General features: G+C 40.5%; 1 protein-coding gene across 1 annotated transcript in view; it reads right to left on the reverse strand.

Annotated features, from left to right (window-relative positions):
• The window catches only part of LOC115475056 (extracellular calcium-sensing receptor-like), a 49,200-nt gene that overhangs the window by 20,676 nt on the left and 6,449 nt on the right, over positions 1 to 22,075 (reverse strand). The window contains exon 2 of the mRNA XM_030210794.1: positions 10,721 to 11,015. Within this exon, the coding sequence (XP_030066654.1) occupies positions 10,721 to 11,015 (295 nt within the window). The remainder of the gene's footprint in view (positions 1 to 10,720; positions 11,016 to 22,075) is intronic.

The following is a 22,075-nucleotide window of genomic DNA, read 5'->3' on the forward strand; positions in this document are numbered from 1 at the left end:
ACTTAATTGGCTTAACAAGCTAATTAGTGTTGATAGTAGCACGCAACAAGCAATAATGAGCACTAATTGGCAATAATTAGAATTTATGCATGCAACTCATTAAGCATATTCTGTAATGCACTGGGCCTAACTTCTAACGTGTGCAGGCAAAAAGAGGCATGGTTATGGGCGGGGAAGTGGGAATTCCAAAATTTACATATATAATTACAGAATATGGGATTTACACCATGTTATCATTGGTGTAAATTGACACAATTAGTTTAGGCCCCGGGATATCAACTAAGTGTATTCTATATACTGTTCCTAAATCTAGGTGCCATTTATAGAATACGCTTAGGCGGAAATGTTCTCTGTGCAGATTTTTTAGGCGCCATAAGTAGAATTCCTCCCCCCCCCAATGAATAACTGGATATATTGTGTGATATAACTGGCTTTCCACTATTATTCAGAACATCGCTAGCTAAGTTTGGCGGCCAATAGCAGGTATATCTTTAGTGGTTTAAACTTAACTGGCCAGCACTGTATATAGGTTTGGCCAGATATGCTTAAACTGGCCAAAAATAAACCAGATATTCAATTCTGGTCACTGGAAACGGCCCAGCATTGAATAGCCAGGTTCGGCGCTGACCGCAGGAGCCAGCCCGGCTAAATCCCGTGGTCTGAATATCGGGCCCAAAGAGGCTGATTCACTAAGCTGCATTAATGTTTTAGGACTAGATTCAATAAGTGGTGCTGAAAATTCAGTGCCAAAAGAAATCGGTGCTGAATGGTATTCTATAAAGGGCACTTTGGGATAAGTGCACTATATAGAATTGTATGTAGTGCTGGAATCCATGCCCAGCATTTACACCAAATGAAACCAGGTGTAAATCCTGGTGCGCAAATTGGACACAGATCCCCTGAATTCTATAACACTGCGCACAATTTAACAGAACACTCCTGACCAGCTTATGTCCCTCCCATTGTTATGCCTCCTCTGTGCAGAAATACTTAGGGGCTATTCTATAACATGGCATGTAAGTGTAGTTCCGTTTGGATCTGCCATTTTGGGGCCATTTTGGTGCCTTGCTTCCATTATAATGGTTTTCCATTCTGAAAATAGTGCATAATGCTAGGCACCATATACAGAATTCCCTAGTTAATGTGGAAACCCCATGGGTCCAATATTTAAAGGGAGTGGCTTAGTGGTTAGGGTAGTGGACTTTGGTCCTGAGGAACTGAGTTCAATTCCCACTTCAGGCACAGGCAGCTCCTTGTCACTCTGGGCAAGTCATTTAACCCTCCATTGCCCCAGGTACAAATAAGTACCTGTATACAATATGTAAGCCACATTGAGCCTGCCATGAGTGGGAAAGCACAGGGGACAACTGTAACAAAAAAAACAAAACACATGTCCCAATAGCAGCATCTGCTATCTGGATAAGTGCAACTATCCAGACAGTGCCAACCAAAATCATTACAGACCAATGGTATAGCAGGAATTTAAAAAAATTTCTTTATCAGTTTCAAAAAACAGGCATGAAATTTTTCTTAAATATAAGGCATCAAAAATAAGCAAATTAATTATAATCAAGCCCACATTAATTGGAACATTGGCAAATATTATCAAAGAATAGAATCAAAGGGAAAATGGGTACCAAAAACAGTACCACAAAACTTAGTAATGACTATCATTGACAACTCACTCCCTCCTACATTGGCACCAAGAGTTGATTCTTTTTGCATCAGAAAACTTTCTAATTGGCCAGAATCCAAAACCACAGAGGGGTCCTTTTACTAAGCCATGTAGGCACCTAAGCATGCCCAATGCGTGTCAATTTGGAGTTACTGCCCAGCTACCATGTGGCCCATGCAGTAATTTCCTTTTTGACGTGGGTCTGCTACGTGCACCTGAAAATAATTTTTATTTTCTGGTGCATGGCGAAAATTGGGTGGTAACTCCGACTTGACGTGTGTAGACAATTACTGCACGATTAAAGTGAGAGACCTTACCGCTAAGTCAATGGCTGGCAGTTAGGTCTCAGACCCAAAATGGACACACTAATTTTTTTTTTGCTGCACGTCCATTTTTGGCAAAAATTTAAACAGGCATTTTTTACAAGAGCATTGAAAATGGATTTGCATGCACCCAAAACACTTGCCTACACTAGCGCAGGCCATTTTCAGCGCACCTTAGTAAAAAGACCCCATAACTTTGAACCTTAAGCGCTGTCAAACACTTGCAAGGGAACTTCAAATAAAATAAAATTCCCAATGCAAGGAGATGTGGCTTCATTTCCAGAAATTTTTTACGTCTTACCTCTGTGGCTCTAGCCACATCAGGGAAAATTTGAACCTTCTGGCCACAAAATAAAGCATCCTTGTTTTTAAAAGAAAGCATGCATAATCATACATTTATCTGTTTCTGATAATAAAATCACAAAAAGAGTAGCAGAGTCCAAAACATCAAATGCTTCTCCTTCAATCTTCTTCTGTGGTAGATAGTATACATTTGAAAATTGTAATGAATCAGCTACAGATAGAGACAACACCTCCTTAAGATATTTGCAAAACAAAATTTCAGAAGACAATAGAGTCACAAGAAAATGAAGAATCCTAAGGTTCCTAATTTTATACATATTCTCTAATACCTCACACTTACTGTGTAGTGTCAGAGTGTCCTTAATACCCACAGAGGATGTTGACTGAAGTGTTTCCCCCTTAGGCTCAATAGTCTGAAGGCCTTGGGAACATTCAAGGAGTCTATGTATTGAAATTTTTTAGTTGTCTGCTCTGAATAAACACAAAGTTGAGTAACAGAGTTCTGTAGCATATTCTCAACCTTTGTCAATGACTTCCATAAATCAACCACAGATATGTCCACAGGAGCCTGATCCTCCAGCCCAGAAATGAAAACTGGTTGTGCCATAGGATAGGGCATACTAACAATTCTGCTTCCAAGGGGAGACTTCGCTGAACTGAACCTGACCTCAGCTACTCAGCTAAGCAATGGAAAAAGCTGTACTGGTAGGATTGAAGCAAATCTTTTTGGGGTCCTTTTACTAAGGTGTGCCAAAAAATGGGCTGCGCTAGTGTAGGTGTGTGTTTTGGGTGCACGTAGATCCATTTTTCAGCGCACCTGTAAAAAAAAGGCCTTTTTTAACATTTTTTTGGCAAAATAAACATTGGCACGTGTCCATTTTGGGTCTGAGACCTTACCACCAGCCATTGACTAAGTAGTAAAGTCTCATGCGGTAACCGTGCGGTAATCATCTACGCATATAGAATGACAATTACCTCCCGGTTTCCATCGTGCAAAGGAAAAGAAAAATTATTTTCCGGTGAGTGTAGCAGACACACGTAAAAACGGAAATTACCACCCGGGCGTTGTGGTAGCTGGGCGGTAACTCCAAATTGACACGGGTTGGGCATGCATAGGCACCTACGTGGCTTAGTAAAAGGGTCCCTTAGTATAACATACCTAGCAAAGATATTGCAATGACATCTTATTCAAGCAACTCACCTCAAGTAAATTGAAAAACTGTGAACATAGGAAAATTGAAACTTTAGAAAATTCCCAGTGGTCTAATAATTTAAGATTTTTGAATTTCCCTAGGGCAGTAACAATTGCCCCAAGGGAAATGTTAGAAAGGTATTTAAAAGAGACTCTTGGGATTCCAGATGATTCTATTCCACCGTTTGTTCAAGTTTATTATTTACCAAGTGGGATAACAGGGGCCTCTTCTTCTATACAACAACCAGATCAGCCATTAGATGTCTCAGCGATATTAGAAACCTCAACTGTGGATCTTGTAACACCAGCAACTCTATTGGCAACTGTTGCTCTAACCCCGGACAAAATTTGGATTATGAAAATGTTCTTTAATAACAGAGACAAAGAATTTATGGGTCTCAAAATACGTATATTTCCTGATGTCTCCAAGAAGACTCAAAAAAAGTGCAGACAATTTTTGTTATTAAAACCAGGTGTGCTCCAGCTGGGAGCTACCTTCTATTTACGCTACCCTTGTAAATGTATTATCTGTTACCTGTCGGTCAAGTATGTGTTTTTCGAATCTTCACAACTTACAGATTTTCTTGTAACCAAAGGATCTATAGGATGATATATGTTAAGATTGATATTAACATATAAGAGCTTAATATGAGTAATGGAACTTTTTGTTAGACAGGCTCAATAATTTTCCTTAAATATTTTTTGTTGTATAACTCCACATAGTTAATCTTGGATCACCAATTGAGGACTTGAGTGTACCTATTCTGATTTTTGATTACCCCAATTTCTTTTTTTTGTAAAAAAATTTCTAGATGTGGTACCTTTTCTGTTCAAGTGTAATACTTGGTAATAATTTGAATAAATAAATAAAGAAAAAAGAAAAACTGTGAACACAGGCTGAAAAATGAGCTGAGAACACAGACCAATCCCTTAATGCAATGTGACATGAGTGAAATTCACAGAGCTGCAGTAGAGTAATAAACAAGCATTGAAAAGAGCGCGTACCTCAAAGGGAGACAAACCCAGCTTTTCTCCCTTAAAATTATCTATATGTGTGCATAACCTATTTTTAAAAAAGCTGGATAAGGAAAGGAACACTTTTAAATCCAAGTGTTTCTTTCATTACTCAGCTTTTTATCACCCTTTTTAAAATAGGTTATGCACACATATATGTAATTCTCAGCTCATTTTTCAGCCTGTGTTCACAGCTTTTCATTCACATGAAATGAGTTGCTTGAATAAGGTGTCTCTGCAATACCTTTTCTAGGCATGTTATACTAAGAGATTTGTTTCAATCCTATCAGTACAGCTTTTTCCATTACTTAGCTGAAGTTGTTTTTCTGTCAATTTATGCATGTTAAATTATGCATGTTTGTCTGTTAAACACACTGGGTGCATCTGAATTTTCAGACCAGTATCTGATTATTATATATCAGTCCTTTTCCTTCATCTGGAAAGGTATCTCTATACTATTCCTCCACTTTCATAAGTTTCTATCAATAAGTTTTTATCTATGACATTTCATAACTGTGTTTAAGACCTTTCGGCCTTCTGCCCTGTTTCACATGCATCCTACACAACAGCACCTATTTTGTCTATTCTTAACTTTCTTTTGATTTTGGACTTTTTATTCATGTGGTTTTCTTATTTCATTATCCTTACTTATGTATGTTTTCATTTTTCTGGTTCAGATCTTTGTATATTATGGACTCCTGAAGCAGGCACTACCGCCGAAACACGACATGTGTCGAGTCCTTCTTGAATATCATGTATTTTATTGCATGGTTTTATGTCAACCTGCTTATTAAAGGTTTTTAAGAAATAATCTTGGCTACACCCTTGTCCTTGGTCATCTCCACTGTTTGGTTCCTGCTCTTTTTCGTGGAGATTTGTCCCTTTTCTTCGCTTGTATTATTCTCCTTTTGGAAAATGTTTGAAATTTGGAGAATGATACAATGTTGGGGGGAAGTTAAACATTTTTCGATAAAGCTGCGGCCAGTTATTGCCACATGCTTAGTTGTCTGTGTTCTGATTTTCTACGGGATATTTTTAAAAGAAAAGCTGAGCATGGGGTTTAAATATTGACTCCCTTGTCATTCGAGAGTAGCTCTCAGTAACATTAACATTAACATATCAGTTCTTATATACCGTAGCAAACCAAAAAAGGCTCACCACAGTTTACAACAGCATTAAATAATCAAATAATAACAATTGTGTAAAATATATAACCCAACAATACAAGCAATCTAATTACTAACAGAAGTCTAACAATAATACAAATCAAGAATAACACTAAGTGGCCCTTTTACAAAGACAATTTAGGACTACTGTGCGAGTATCATGCGCAGAATCAGCACTACCGTGGGTCGTCTTTTGATGTCTCATGGTAATTCTGAGATCAATGCACCCCATTTTATTTTCTAGCGCAGGGCGGTGGGGAGTAGGCACTCCCGGTGGTAATCGGGCAGTGTGGCAACATTGCTGCATGCTGCCTGATTACCGCACAAGTAGCATATGAGCCCTTACTACCTATGAAACAGGAGGCTGTTAGGGCTTAGGCGGTAATGGCCTTGCGCTAATTTTGAAATTAGCACGTGGCTCTTAATGACAGGAATAAAAAGTTGGCCATTTTAGAGCCATGCTAAAAAGTGGCCAGAGTGCATGGGAAATCCACTTGCTTAAACTACTGTCGGCCACTTTTTAGAGTGGTTTAGTAAAAGGAGCATTTAGTGAAGAACCACGATTTGAGTAATTTTCGGAACTGCAAATAATTTGTTCAGTCCGAATGGATGCAGGGAAGCATTCCATATTGGAACCACAGGCAAAAAAAAAATAAATCTTTTAGTAGTTGAGACTAGGTGAGGTTTAAAATAGAGAGGAACCCTGGGGTAGGGGTGGGGTGGGGGGGGGGGGGGAGAAGGGATTAAAATGTTAAAACTATTGATGGCGAGCCCAATATATGGTGCTCATTAAGTTGAGTTGTGTCTAACTTGGTGTAAACTGAGCTTGTCGGTTGTATTTTCTGTTGTGTCATCAATAAAAAAATTTTGAAATAAAATAGAGAGGAACTCCATAATTTATGAAGAAATCTGGTTGTAGTTCTACTAGACTGGATAGAAATCAAAGTAGAGAGATAACCTGGACAGGATCTGTTTAAAATCCAAATACTAAGGGGCCCTTTTACTAAGCAGCATAAGTATCAATGCGCACCAAAATGGAGTTACCACCTAGCTACTGCGTGGCTCTTGTGGCAATTTCATTTTTGGTGTGCATCCAATACACACATCCAAACAATAATTTTCGGACGCTTGTCAAGTGGCATTTGATGCCAGTAGGTCATTACCGCATGGTTACTGCATGAGACTTTACCACTAGGTCAATGGCTGGCGGTAAAATGGATGCACGGCAATTTTCATTTTGACGCACATCCATTTTCGTCAAAAATGTTAAAAAGGCATTTTTTACAGGTGCGCTGAAAAATGTTTCTGCGCGCGTCCAAAACACACATCTACACTACCACAGGCCATTTTCAGCGCACCTTTGTAAAAGGGTCCCTCAGAATAAAGTTTTAAAAAGGATTCTGACTTTGACTGGTAACCAGTGAAGGGTCTGTAATAATGGTGTAACATAATCATACTTCGTCTTACAGAAAATTAATCTAGCTGCGGTATTTTGAAACAAATGAAGCCTTATGAAAGATTTAGAAAATGAACCCAAATAAAGGGGTTCTTTTATCAAATGGTAGTAAAAGGGGCCCTGCAGAGGTGTTGGCACGTGGCAAACCTGCACGCCGAGGCCCCCCTTTTACAGCCACTGGTAAAAGACATTTCTGGAAGGAAATAACTGTGCGCTAAGCCAAGGCTTTGGCATGCAGCCATTTCCTGGGGGAGCCTTTACTGCTGCCTACTTAGGAGGCAGCAGGGGCTCTAGCAGTAGCCCGGTGGTAACCGGGCAGTGTGAGGCACTGCCTGATTACCGCTATGCCTGATTACCTCCTATGCTAGAAAATACAAGAGTATTTTCTAGCACCATAATCACCATGCACCAGAAGCTAAAAGTTCTGCCAGGCTCCTGAATGAGCTTGACAGTAGGGCCACTTTGGCATGTGGTGACACGGTGGTACAGCTTTGTAAAAGGGCCCAAAGTGAATTACAATAATCAATTTTAGAAAGAAATTAAGGCTTGTACTAATTTTTGTAAATCATCAGTTGAAAAATATGAACATACTTGATGCAGATGTCTTAAATTATTTAAAAATAGCCATTGTCATTAAACAGCAGAGATGACCAAGAACCAGTGTGTAGGTAGAAGGTCTCTTAAAAATGTTTTATTGACAGCAGTTTGTATGAAAACACATGGAGAAGTACACAATCATGAAAATCATGAAAAGAACTCAATACAGGCCATGTTTCGGCTGCATCAGGAGTCTACAATGCATTGGTCTGCATCTGACCTTTTATTCCTTTCTCTCCTTGGCAGTTCCAACGAACTGTTGGCTGTTGCTATCTAACCTGTGGAGATTGGTCCCTCTTTTTTGCTTCTCTTAGCTCCCATTGAATAAAATGTGATGCACAGAAAATAGCATGGGTTTTCCCTTGTTTTAAATGTGAGCACTGCTTAGTGATTCATTCTCTAAATGGGGGCTGTGCTGTAAGAAAATAGTCAGGTAAGAAAAATTATTTCCATCAGAAGGAGCAATTAGAACTTCTGTAAGGTTTTTGTAATAACATAAGCCATATCCTTGTACGACAGAAATCCTGAGAAGAAGAATGGTTTTTACACAAGCTTATGTATATCTAAATGCCCATATTGCAGAAGTTCCTCAGAACAACTCTGTTCTTTATTTATAATAGACCTCAGAAGAGAAATCCATCCACATTAGCACCTTGTAGAACTGCACCTGGTGTTTGCCTGATTCAGTTCTGATATTTAAGTTTTACTAATTTTTAAGCTGTCCATTTAAACAAAGGATTCACATACCTTCAATTATAGACTCAGAGTGAACTATTTAGGTTATTAAAGGATCTCTGTCCAAAACAATCAAAGTACGTTATTAATCCAAGTTTCACAATATCAGGTAAACCCATCTTCTTCTGAATCAGAGAAAAGCTAATTATTCATGCCACACGATAGTGTGACCACCTGGTCCTGGTATTCTGGGATAGTTTGATAACTGAAGCTGTAATGTTTATTGAAAGGGCCATTCAGATTTGGTTTCTCTGGTTGAAGGGCAATTTCTTCATTTGACTGTCCTGTGGATATGCTCCCACCTGATACCCCTCACATGTATGCAATGACTAGAGGAGGCATTGTGAGAAACATGCTAAATAGAGAGGAGCAGGCAGCAACCAAAGGGGTTATCATAGTGTACTTGGTTCCTAAAAGAGATATTGGTGTAGCATTGGGTATCAAGCTTAGTCACGGTCCTCTTATTGGGGAACAGCCCTAAAGTTTACACACTGCAGTCAGATCCCAGGAGAAATGTACCCCACTGATTGATGGAACATCAGCCCTCACTCAAGGAGCACAGCATCTTACACATTTGGAAAAGGCAATGAAAGGCACAGCAGGTAGATCAGTAGCTACCTCAGGGGCCCTTTTACTGAGCCACGTAAGCGTCTATGTACCCAATGCCAAAATGGAGTTACCACCCGCTACCATGTGGCTGTTGCAGTAATTTCATTTTTGGCGTGAGTCCGATACGCATGTCCGAAAAATAATTTTTATTTTTGGATGCATGTAATGGACATGCGTCAAGTGGCATTTGACACGTGTAGACCATTACCGCCCGGTTAACGTGTGAGACTTTACCGCTAGGTCAATGGCTGGCGGTAAGTGCTCAGATCAAAAATGGCCGCACGGCAATTTTCATTTTGCCGCACGTCCATTTTCAGCAAAAATTTTTAAAAGGCCTTTTTTACAGGTGCACTGAAAAATGATTCTGCGCGCACCCAAAACATTCGTCTACACTACCGTAGCTCATTTTTCAGCGTGCCTTTGTAAAAGGGCCCCTCAGTGAAGGAATCTCTCATTGACCTAGCAACTGGGCATGTGAGATTAGGGTACCTAAGCTCAAGGGGACTGTATAGTAGGCTTTTTAGAGGAACTGTCAAAGTGGAACAACCTTGTATATTCCGAAGCAAGAGAACCAGATTGGCATGAAACAGTTAACCGCATGGCCTGTGTTGTAATTTCACTTGGGTAGCGCATGCCCCATTGGCATACTGCTGGGGTGACGTGTGTGCCCGGCGGTAATTCCGATTTTGGCATGCGACAAATCCTGCGGTTGCCCTTACTAGGTCAACGGATGGTGGTAAGGGCTCAGGCTATAAATAGGCATGCACTAGTTTTAATATTAGTGCAGGCCCATTTCCCGACTCATTAAAAAATAGCCATTTTCCCAGCCATGGTAAAAAATGGCCCAGTGAATGCCTAAAAGAAGTCTTACAATCTAAGTTTGTACCTGGGACAATGGAGGATGAAGTGACTTGCCCAGTATCACAAGGAGCAGCAGTGGGATTTATTTATTTGTAGTTTGGAGTATTGCCACAATTTGGGTTTCTGTCAGGTACTTGTGACCTGGCTTGGCCACTGTTTGGAAAACAGAATACTAGTCTAAATGGACCATTGGTCTGACCCAGTATGGCTACTCTTATGTTCTTATGTAAGACATGCCCACACTAGTGCAGGTCACTTTTTACCGCGACTTTGTGAAAAGACCCCTTAGTTTCTACACACTCCCAAGATGTATCAGAAAGCAAAACTTTACCTCTTTGGGTCAATAACCATGTACCTAGGTCATCCACCTCACTTCATCTCCACCATCTAGAGTGGATATATTAAATGGAACTTGACCACATCAATGTCTCAAGTATTGCCATCAGCCCAGTGACATGCCTACTCAAAGGAACCACATTCACAACATGGTAAATATCTTGCACCTGCTTACTCTATTATATTCCCCACCCCCATCTCTCTTCTCTTTTACCTCTCTCCTGTCTCTTTTAACCTCTGCTACTTGTCTCCTATTTCTCTCACATTTTTTTAACCTTCACAGCAACTATGTTTTATGACACTCTCTCTCTCTCTCTCATTTGCTCCCACTGATTTTGTTGTGACTTTGAGCAAATGATTTCTAGCAAGTTGGATTTTCAGGATATATGCAACCAATATGCATGAAATAAATTTGAATGTAATGCAATGCTTTATCAGACAAGAATGTTGTACCTGAGGAATCCTGTAATTTCCTAATATCCTTGCTATGACTTCTGATGTTGAAGTTAATGCATCACCCACTATGCCCACCAGGTCTGGCTGTGCCTGGCAGTTGTAATTTGGCACCAGTGTCTGTCTGCCCCCTGACAACAGTCTCAGAACATCTTCCAGGGCTCGACGCTCTGTATAGCAGGAATCATAAATCCGGAATCCCAGAGTGAAGTTTGGCAAGAGTTCCGATTGATGATTAATCTCACAAAGGGCAAAGACCAAAGCCAGCATGTCCCGAAAGAAACGAACCTGGAACCTAAAGAAAAGCAATTCTTACTTAAAACTAGCAATGGAAAGAGGTGCTAATTCTCTGCATTCTATTCATAAAGCCAAGGAATGAGGGGAGGTTAGAGAGAAAGAAAACTAAAACTAAAAAATAATGACAGTGGAAAAGGAGGAAGGGAATGCAAATGAGGAGATGTGCAATAGTAAAGCAGATGTGATTATTTGGAAATAATGCTCCAAGTCAAAGCAACAGAGAGATTTTTCTAATTTGGATCTGCTTTTCTCAGATTTTTTCTTAACTTTCTCCAGGGTCTCCTCTCCTTTTGACACTTCTTCTCTATGTCCAGCACTCATCTTTTCTCAGTATCTATCTGTCCTGTCCCCTCTGTGTCCCTGTCCCTGTTCCTATCCTCCCTACCCTCATTTTTAGTATTTCTTCTCTATGTTTCTATCTTTGTCCAACATCCCTCTCTGTGTCCCTATCCCTTCCCTTGTGTCCAATATTGCCCCTCTAGGTCCCTGCCCTTGTCCCTTTCTTCCCTCCACAGACAGCATCTATTCTGTGTCCTTGCCCCTCCTCACGTATATTCCTCCTGCTCCTCCCATCTTCCCTGTTCTGGCATCTCTTTCTTCCTCCCTCTGTTGATCCAGTGTCTCTCCCCTGGTCCAGTCTCTATCTCTTGTCTCCACCCCCCAGTCCAACATCTTCCCCCTCTCTTTTCCCTCCCCTTTGCTCCAGGTCTCTTTTTCCTCTACCCCCCCTCCAAGAGCAGCATCTCTCCCCCTCTGTTAACCCACAAACTAATTCAACATATCTCCATCCTGACTGGGAGGCCTGGGTCCAGCATATCTCCCTTCCTGTTTCCCTCCCTTCCTACATCCACCTGGGTCCTGCATCACTCTAGCTTAAAACCTCACTCCACCCCACCCTCAGCCTACAGGTCAGTCCTCCACACACAGTAGGGGCCCGAGGCAGAGAAAGTGCTGAAAGCTGCCTCTCTGGTCAGCAGAGCTTTTCCTCTGCTGTGTCCCACTGCTCCTGAAGGCAGGACATGGCAGACGAAAGGCTCTAGAGGGAAGGGGCTAAGGGGGGGGAGGTGCAATTTCAGGTGGACCCTGCCATTGTGTGACTCAGTAAATCAATTTAAAGGTCACCACTTGCTTGCAGGGAAACCTTGTTCATACACATATAACCCAGCAATAGGTCTGGCATTACGGGTAGGCAAAGAGGGCAATTGCCCTGGGCCCCCATGTCATTGGGTGCCCCAAACCTGCGTGAAGTTGAAAGAAGGACAATCTGCAAGCAAGCTTTGGAGCCCCCTCCCCCCTAGGATCTGCCCTGGGCCCCATCATGACTAGCATCGGCCCTGCCCAACAATGATGAATGCGCTCAGTGGCAACTGGTTTCATATGAGCTTGTAAACCCAAAACTCACCTGCCTCCTCATCGATCCCTTTCACTGTATTTTTATTCATCTAACATGTGGCATATTTCGCAAACTGCAGCCTCAGGGTGTGGTTCGGTAATACTTAGAGAGCACTCAGTGTACACGCACCACATCAAATCCTACTTCATTAGTCAATTGCTCTTGGACATCCAGATTTCAGGCCCTCCCTAATCCCACCCAAAATATGCCCCATTTGCTATTTGAACATACTATAGTGTTGGACGTATCTTTTCTGCTTTTCAAATTGGTACTTGGATTTTTCAAGCACATAGATGTCAATTTTGGCCTTTTGTGAAGTCCATATGCTTCAAAAATAAATGCTCTTGCCTCCTATCCTATGGCTTGTTAATCTTCTTTTTAATTAGCCCCAGATATTCAATGCTGGACTATGTCTAGGCACCAGCATTGAATATCCATGGCTAATTACAATGGACTTGCCTTGAGTTTAGCTAACCATCAAATTATCCCAACTGACTCTGTACCACGCATCTTGTTCCCATCATATATCTGCTCTTGGTCCCTCAGCTATATGGTAAGCCATATTGTAGAAAATCTTTAGCATCATATCTATGTTAGTTCAATGTTCTAATGCATGCTTATTAGGTGTATCATTAGTATTATGCTGACTTTGTAATGTATCTCTGGCATTTGAATTCCAGTGCTGTTAAATGTGTATATTTTTGATACTGTTTCATGGTAGTTCTATTATTAGGTTTTATTATACTTTTTTCAAGTTTACCTCATTTATTGTATTTATATTTATTTTTGGTTATTTTGCTATTGTTATGCTTTTAACAAAATTTATGTTAAACTGTACTTGCTGTACACTGCCTTGAGTGAATCTCTTCAAAAAGACGGTTAATGAATCCCAATAAATAAAAAATAATTAAGATAATTAAAGTTGTGCTGTCTGCCAGTTCTTGCTAGTATCATAAACATGAAAGCACAAATAGCTAAATGTTTGCAACCTTTTGTAAATCTCTCTTTTTAAATTAAATACTCATAGTACCATCTTGTGAACAAACTGTGCATGCAAATTAATTGAGTAATGAGTCATTAGCTATCAAGAATTGGGTGCTAACAACCAATTATTGAACTTAATTGGTACCACTTAGGATTTACGCATGCATCTGGCTGGACGCTATTCTATAAGGCAGGGCACCTAACTCTAATAGCACATAACTCAAAAGGGGGCATGACCATGGGAGGGGCATGAGTGTGTTAGGGGCATTCCGAAAAGTTGTGTGCATAGTTATACAATACTGCTTCAGTGCGCCTAACTTGGATGCCAGCATTTATATCAGGTTTCAGCAGGCATAAGTCTGGCACCTATAGTTAGGCGTGGAAATCAGCACTAAGCATTATTCTATATACATCCTTTACAGAAGAGTGCTTAGTGCTGATTTTTTAATCCCCCCCCCCCCCCCCCCCCCCCCCCCCCCGTGTGGTAATGTGGTCACGGGTATGGCTTGGATTAGGCACAAACTCAGTCAGACACACAGGGTTTGCAAAAAAAAAAGGAAAATATTTTGTTATTTGACACACCATATGCCCCTGTTACTTCACAGGCTTTCATTCAGCTCAAGTCTAGTCTCTAATTAGGGCTAGCTCCCAGCCTAGCCCATCACATTGTCTATTCACATCAAAGCAAGAACTTTCTGAATGTAACTCAAGGTGTCTCCTACCTTGCCAGCCTTTCCTCACAACTCTGATACCGAAGCCTGAGCCACACCACTTCCCTGGTTGTCTCTTCAGGTACTACAACTTAGCTTGAAGTGGAGTCCTCTCCTATCTGGACCTCCCTCTTGGAAACCTCTGTATTAAGGTCTCCTCCTCTCTCACTGACTCAGGGCATTTAGGATTTCTTTTACAAAGCCACGCTAGCGATACCCACATGGCAAATGAGAAGAAGCCCATAGGAAGTGAATAGGCTTCCTCTCATTTGCCGCACCAAGAATCAGTAGTGCGGCTTTGTAAAAAAGGCCCTTAATGCCCTCTGGCCCGAGCCTCACCCCTCTGACTCAGACTCAGCCTCAGATCTGGCAGACTAGCACCACCTCATGCAAGGTGGCTGAACTGTATCATTAGTGAGGGAGTACACTTCCCTATACCATCCACTCCCTCACAGGAGGTGTTTCTATGATGATGGCTGGTCTGGTGTAGCACAAGAAGAGTGAAACAGAAAACAGATCCTAGGTTGGTAGGGGTTCTTTTCAGCAGTCACCCTTCTGCTTCCCCATCTCTGAAGTCAAATTGAGGTGGAAAAAATACCAGTGCAAAGTACCAGCACTAGCCTTCGTTCCCAACTACTAGAAACAGAGAAAATGACAGCACTAGAGTTGTCTTCTAAGCACCATCACTGCCCAGCAAAACACATAAAATTTAAGCTTTTGTTGTGAATCATCCTCTTTATATAAAGGGATCGCCTGTGTGTATCCCATGCATTTTTGAATTTCACCATTGTTTTGTCTCCACCAGGGGGGCATTCCAGGCATTTACCACTTGTTCTGTGAAAAAGTATTTCCTTATGTTTCTCCTAAGTCTATTACCCTTCAACCTCAATTCATGTCTTCTAATTCCACTGCTTTCCCATCTCTGGAAAAGATTTGCTTGTATATTAATACCTTTCAAGTGTTTAAACATCTGTATCATATCTCCTCTATCTCTCTTGGGTATGCATATACAGGTCTTCAATTCTGTTCTCATATGTCTTTTCCCAACACTTATATAACATTTCCTTCTTTCTTTTATTACAAATCTAATTATCTAAGGTTAACAGGCCTACTGACATGGGCCATGTTTCGTGACTGCATCAGGGGCAGTCCTAAACAAACTTACATTAAAATCCTCTCCTTAACAATTATATATGAAATCTTTTAAACTTGAATAAAACATGCATATACTTATAAATACTCATGCCAAACCATAAATTTCACAGCTTAGCTGACATCAAATTCTTTCAAAATGGCGCTCGATTGAGACACTGTGTTTTAAATAGATTAGCTGACACATTGGACCAATCACAAACTTACAACAGCAAACCTCAATCGAACTCTAAATTCAAAGCCCTCAGGGAAACTGTATTCAGTTTAAATATCCACCATTGTTCTTTATAGTTCAAAAGAGCATTAATATTACCTCCCTCCCACCCCAAAGTAATTCTATCTAATACTCGCCATTTTAAATCAGCCACTTCATGTTTTTTATCTAATCAATGGGTTACCAAAGGAGCTGCCAGCACGTCATTCTTTATTTCTGACTTATGTTCGTTAAGCCGAAATTTAACAGAGTGGCTAGAGCGCCCAACATATAGTAAGCCACAAGGGCATTGTATAACATAACTAATATTGTTAGAATCACATGTAGCATTACGCCTTGCCAGTCTTTTATCCGTCTTTGGAACTATCCATTCTATTCCCCATAAAGTAAAGAACAAGTCGCCTATAATGATTTTCTAATTCTGACCAGGACATATTCAAAGCAGGAAAGCCTTCTTCCCAAAGAGCCGCTCATTGAAAATATTATTCTCTTGGTCCACCAAATGGCTGGAAAGTATCTGACTTCATTTCAGCCACAGATGATCTAAATATTTGCACTCAAATAGTAACTTCGATTGCCCCCACTAGTGTGGATTTGGACTCGTATGTCTTTTAGCGTTTGGCCTGTAAACCACTTCAAGTCTTTTTATGTCCTTAGTGATATATGGCATCCAAAAATGCACACAATATTCCAAGTGGGGCCTCGCCAATGGCTTGTATAGCAGTATTAACACCTTCTTCTGCTAGCAATGCCTCTCACTGTGGAGTTTAGAATTATCCTAGCTTTGGCCACTGCCTTATCACACTATTTTGCCACCTTGAGATCTTCAGACACGGTGACATCAAGGTCCCTCTCCTGGTCTGTGCATGTCAGCCTCTCACTTCCTAATTCATACAGCTCCTTTGGATTTCTTCTCCCAAAGTGTATCACTCTGCATTTCTTTGACAATTAATTCCATTCTGTGTTGTTTTGTCCCTCTTTCAGTAATCTGGGGTCTTCATGCCATTGTTTGTGAGCTTTGCCCTTCTCACAGGGGATCTTTTACAAAACACCAATAAGCCCAACGCGGGCTTACCGAATGCTAACTCAGGAATATCGTTGGCCCAACACGGTCATCAGCGGTAGTTCCATCCCAATCATGCGCCATTTCTGGGAAAATAGAAAACCCCCGGAAATAGCTTGTGTGGTGGTAACCCAGAAGTAATTAGGCATCGCTGCGTGCTGCCCGCTGGGTGGTGGTAAGGGCTCCCCAATGCATGACCATATGGTAAGAGTTCTTTTACTGCACGGCCATATTTGTCTGGGGCTTTTTACCCTGCTGCGGTAAAAAGGGCCCTGGCACACGGGAAAAATGACCCTTGCCGCTAGCGCAGGGCCCTTTTTCTTGAAGCTTGGTAAAAGGACCCCACAGTGCCTTGGAGTGATGATACCACTGTTGGTGTTGTTTTGCTTCTCTCCCAGTACCTTGGGATATTCATCTACTCTTTGTGCTAGTTTGCCTCACTTTTACAAAGCCTTGCTAGCAGCTGCCGCTCGATAATGCCAACCCAGTCCTTCACTTTGAATGGGCTGTGTCGGCATTACCGCACCATAAATCACTAGCGTGGCTTAGTAAAAGGGGGAGGGTTGGTTATAAACCCCCATATTAGAGTCAAAAATAGGAAGAATTGCTTAACTCCTTGACTTTAATGGAGGAAAAATAACAGAATGAAGTAAATGAGAACTTGAGAAAAGAAATGAATGAAACACCAGAGAAGAGCAGTCAAAATGAAAAATGACACCACAGTGCCTTGGAGTGATGATACCACTGTTGGTGTTGTTTTGCTTCTCTCCCAGTACCTTGGGATATTCATCTACTCTTTGTGCTAGTTTGCCTCACTTTTACAAAGCCTTGCTAGCAGCTGCCGCTCGATAATGCCAACCCAGTCCTTCACTTTGAATGGGCTGTGTCGGCATTACCGCACCATAAATCACTAGCGTGGCTTAGTAAAAGGGGGGAGGGTTGGTTATAAACCCCCATATTAGAGTCAAAAATAGGAAGAATTGCTTAACTCCTTGACTTTAATGGAGGAAAAATAACAGAATGAAGTAAATGAGAACTTGAGAAAAGAAATGAATGAAACACCAGAGAAGAGCAGTCAAAATGAAAAATGACACCGACATTTTTTTTCTCTGCATATCCCTAAAGAAAAGTGATCAACCCATCACGAAAACACCTGGCAGAGATGTGTAGGAAACTGAAAATAATGAGAGTCTTAGGCAGATTTCTTCAAAATGATGTGGTAATTAAATACCAAAGTAGGATCATGTTGTATGACTCTTTGTAAGATCTATGGGGAAACAGCTTGTTCACTAATTCGAGTTTTTTTTTTTTGGTAGATTATTATTTAGTGCTGCAATGCTGCTGTGAAAGGATTTGCTTACATTATTCTGTGTTAGACATCTACTATTTATCCACTAAAATGCTCTTATTGCATCAGATTGATGATGATGGAACAGTTGAGCTGAGCATCTGAGCTTGTTTCTGTTGACCTTGCCTGATACTGTATGAATGCTCCACTTCTTAGTCATCATGGATGGGAGTTTGGTAATAGTATGGACAATCTGAAATAATCAAATTGTAAGTATTTCTTCTGTTTGAAAATGTTTAAAGTTGATTCTTTGTTGAATGTTCCCCCCCCCCCCCCCCCCCCCCCAGTTTTATATTTTGAAATTATAGGAAATTTTCATTTTTGAACATCAGGGAAAATTCTGATTGCCAGACTCTTACCCTAGGAGCTTATTGAAATGTTTGCTTCCCAGAAAAATTAAACTAAAAACACCTCCGTTTTTAAATTACAATGCTATTAAATGTGAGCCCTCCTTGAAAGAAAGAAATGGCACAGTTGTTCAATTTTGAAATAGAACTCTTCTATCAGTCACAGACATTTTGCGCAAAGAAAAAACCTGAATGATAATCTATGAAAACTGAAAGATGAAAAAAAAGTACTTCAGAACATTTTCCCTGCCCTTAGTGCTAGAAGGCAATACCTTTTCCTTAAGAAATTCAAACTGTTGATTTTATTAACAGAATTATGAGATGTAATCTTTTAAAAAGAGCAATCTCCCTCTAGAGAATATTTTTCTTCGATTAATATCATTGGAAAAGAAAGAAAGCTATTTTGTCTAGATTTTATCAAACAAATACAAGTAGAACAAAAGATAAAAGAGATTTTGCAAGTCACTTTAGAAGGTTCGCACATGTAAATAGAGGCATTTATACATATAAAGCCCTATGTAGCTAAATAACAACTTTTTGAAAAAATGCTACCTAAATATGTTGATCCAAAGCACACAGAATTTTGAAGGGAGCATATTGTGGTTGTGTTGTGAGTAAGATCAAAATGTATGCATTTATTTTCTGATTGTGCTAAGGCAAAACTTACATACTTTAAAAAATCCCGTTCTGGACAGTCATAAGAACATAAGAGTAGCTAAACTGGGTCAGACCAATGGTCCATCTAGCCCAGTATCCTGTTTTCCAAACAGTGGCCAAGCCATGTCACAAGTACCTGACAGAAACCCAAATAAATCATGGCAACACTCCATACTACAAATCCCAGGGCAAGCAGTTGCTTCCCATGTCTGTTTCAATAGCAGACTATGAACTTTTCCTTCAGGAATTTATCCAAACCCTTTTTAAACCCAGATACACTAAATGCTGTTACCACATCCTCCAGCAAAGAGTTCCAGAGCTTAACTATTCGTTGAATGAAAAAATATTTCCTCCTATTTGTTTTAAAAGTATTTCCATGTAACTTCCTCGAGTGTTCCCTAGTCTTTGTACTTTTGGTACAAGTAAAATATCAATTTACTTCTACTCATTCTATACCACTCAGGATTTTGTAGACCTCAAGCATATCTCCATGTCAGCTAACTGCTCTTTTGGACCTGGTGGTAATCGTGCTTGCCACTCTAGCATTTGAACCCACCTCAAAAAGAAAAAAAATGTTGGAATTTACCTTCATTAATGTTTATTTTATTTGTTTATGTAGATCACTTAGGGCAGAGGTTTTCAACCCAGTTCTCTGGGCACACCCAGCCAATGTTTTCAGGATATCCCCATTGAATTCAATGGGGATATCCTGAAAACCCCAACTGAATAGGTGTGCCCCAAAGACTGGGTTGAAAACCCCTGACTTGGGGACCCTTTTACTACCCAGCAGTAGGGCTACTGCCAGGTTTGCGTGTGGGAAATCAGCTCTACTGCTGGGCTTGCTCAGGAGCCCGGTGGCATTTCCAGCTTCTGACACTAGGAAATTACTTTTTGTTTTCTAGCGTTGGAGCCATCACCACCTAAAGAATGTGTTCATTATAATAATATGGTTTAGATTGGTATATAAGTACATATCTCCAAAATAGGAGGAAGTAAGGGCTCCCCCAGAAAATGACTGTGTGACAATGTGTTTCATTAGTGCATGGCCATTTACTGGCCCTTTAAAGAAAATGACCTTTTATCCATGGCAGTAAAAGGTGGCCTCAGCACACAGCAATGCTGCAAGACAATGCCACTGTGGGAAACATTTTACTGCCGTTTGGTAAAAGGACCCCTTACTAACCCACATAATCCAAAATGTTCTTGGCGGCTTGCAATAATAACATACATAAATAAATAAATATAAACATATTAAAAATAATATCTACACATCACCACACCTTACTCTATTCTATAATAAATATGTATGTTACGTGGTTTTAAATCTCTTCTTAAATATAAGCATTTACAGAGCTCTACTTAGCAGCACAATTTAACACATCAATAACTCAGATTTTACACTGTATACTTGCTGCAATAAAAAAAAATCTTTAGTTCTTTCTTTTAAAAAAAAAAAGGCCATGCTCGGTGCTTTTCTTAAAAACACTAGTAAGCAATTCCATCGTGTTGGGCCCACAACCCTAAAAATCGACCTACGATATTCCTCTAATCTTATATCTTGTACATAAGGAATTTCCAACAAATATTGAGAAGATCTTAAATTCCTTGATGGTGTATAAATTCTCAACAAAGTGGATATCTGTGGTGAAATAGAATTGGTAATGGCCTTAAACACCAATAATAATACCTTATATGTAACCCTTTGTTCAATGGGTAACCAGTGAAGTTGCTGCAACATTGGTGAAATATGATCGTAGCCCGAGCAGCCTAAAAGTACTTTAGCTACTGAATTTGCATAATATGTAACACCTTCAAAATATGTTATGATATACCTGTCTAAGCCAATACAGTAATCAAAATGAGGAACAATCAAAGCCTGAATTACTGTGTGAAAATTAGAGGTGGTTAACAACTCCTTCAATTTATGGACCCCTCTCAACTTACAAAAAACTGTTTGAATAATTTTCAAAACCTAGTATTTCATGTTCAGGACAAGGGACAAGGGGGCATGTGATGAAGCTGCAGTGTGGTAAATTTAAAACGAATCGGAGGAAATTTTTCTTCACTCAACGCATAAACTCTGGAATTCACTGCCGGAAAAGGTGGTTACGGCGGTTAACTTAGCAGACGTCAAAAAAGGGTTGGACGGCTTCCTGGAGGAAAAAGCCATAGAATGTTATTGAATAGATCAGGGAATACAGTATTTCTAGGATGGGCGGGACAAATTGCTTGCTCTTTTGGCCGCTATCGGTGACAGGGTGCTAGGCTCGATGGACCCTTGGTCTGTCCCAGCATGGCGATGCTTATGTACTTATGTAACACCAAGATTCCAGATTTGATTCAAAATAGGAATAGAAACATCATCCACTTTGAAACAAGATGACGACAATAAAAGAATTTGGGGTCCTTTTACTAAGGTGCGCTGAAAAAATGGCCTGTGGTAGTGTCGGTGCATATTTTGGGCATCTGCAGATCCATTTTTCAGTGCGCCTGCAAAAAAAGCCTTTTATAAATTTTTGCCTAAAATGGATGTGCGGTAAAATTAAAATTGGTACGCGTCCATTTTGGGTCTGAGACCTTACCACCAGCCATTACTACTACTACTACTTATCATTTCACTTAGCAGTAAGGTCTCATGTGTGCCAAATGCCAATTGGCACACATAGCGGACGCACGCCAGAAAATAAAAAATTATTTTTCAGACATGCCCGCCAAAAATGAAACTACTGCAAGAGCCACGCGGTAGCCGGGCAGTAACCCCAAATTGATGCATGTTGGGCACATACTTATGCTGCTTAGTAAAAGGGCCCCTTTTATTCACATTAAACTTTTCCTCCAAACATCTCCTAAAGTAAAGATACTTCAATTGTGCATGTGCTCCCTGGTGAACTTAGTAATATGATACATATGCTCATCAATTTCTCTATTCTAATTACCAGTTGATAGTATGAAACCCAATTTTTGCATAGGGTATCTAGGTAGGCATAGGCGCCGACTCCGCGGGTGCTGTAGGTGCTCGAGCACCCCCAATATTGCACCCACTGGAAGTTCGTTCACCCACCGGAAGTTCGTTCCCTCCCTCCCTCCTCCCTTCGAGTTCCAGGCCCCCTCCCTCCAAATTTTAAAAGTCATCTATTTTACCTCGTTGGAGTTAGGGCGGCAGCAGCGGTAAAAAACATGGGGTCAAGGG

Source organism: Microcaecilia unicolor, chromosome 7 (genome assembly GCF_901765095.1).
Source record: "Microcaecilia unicolor chromosome 7, aMicUni1.1, whole genome shotgun sequence".
In the NCBI taxonomy this organism is placed as follows: Eukaryota; Metazoa; Chordata; class Amphibia; order Gymnophiona; family Siphonopidae; genus Microcaecilia; species Microcaecilia unicolor.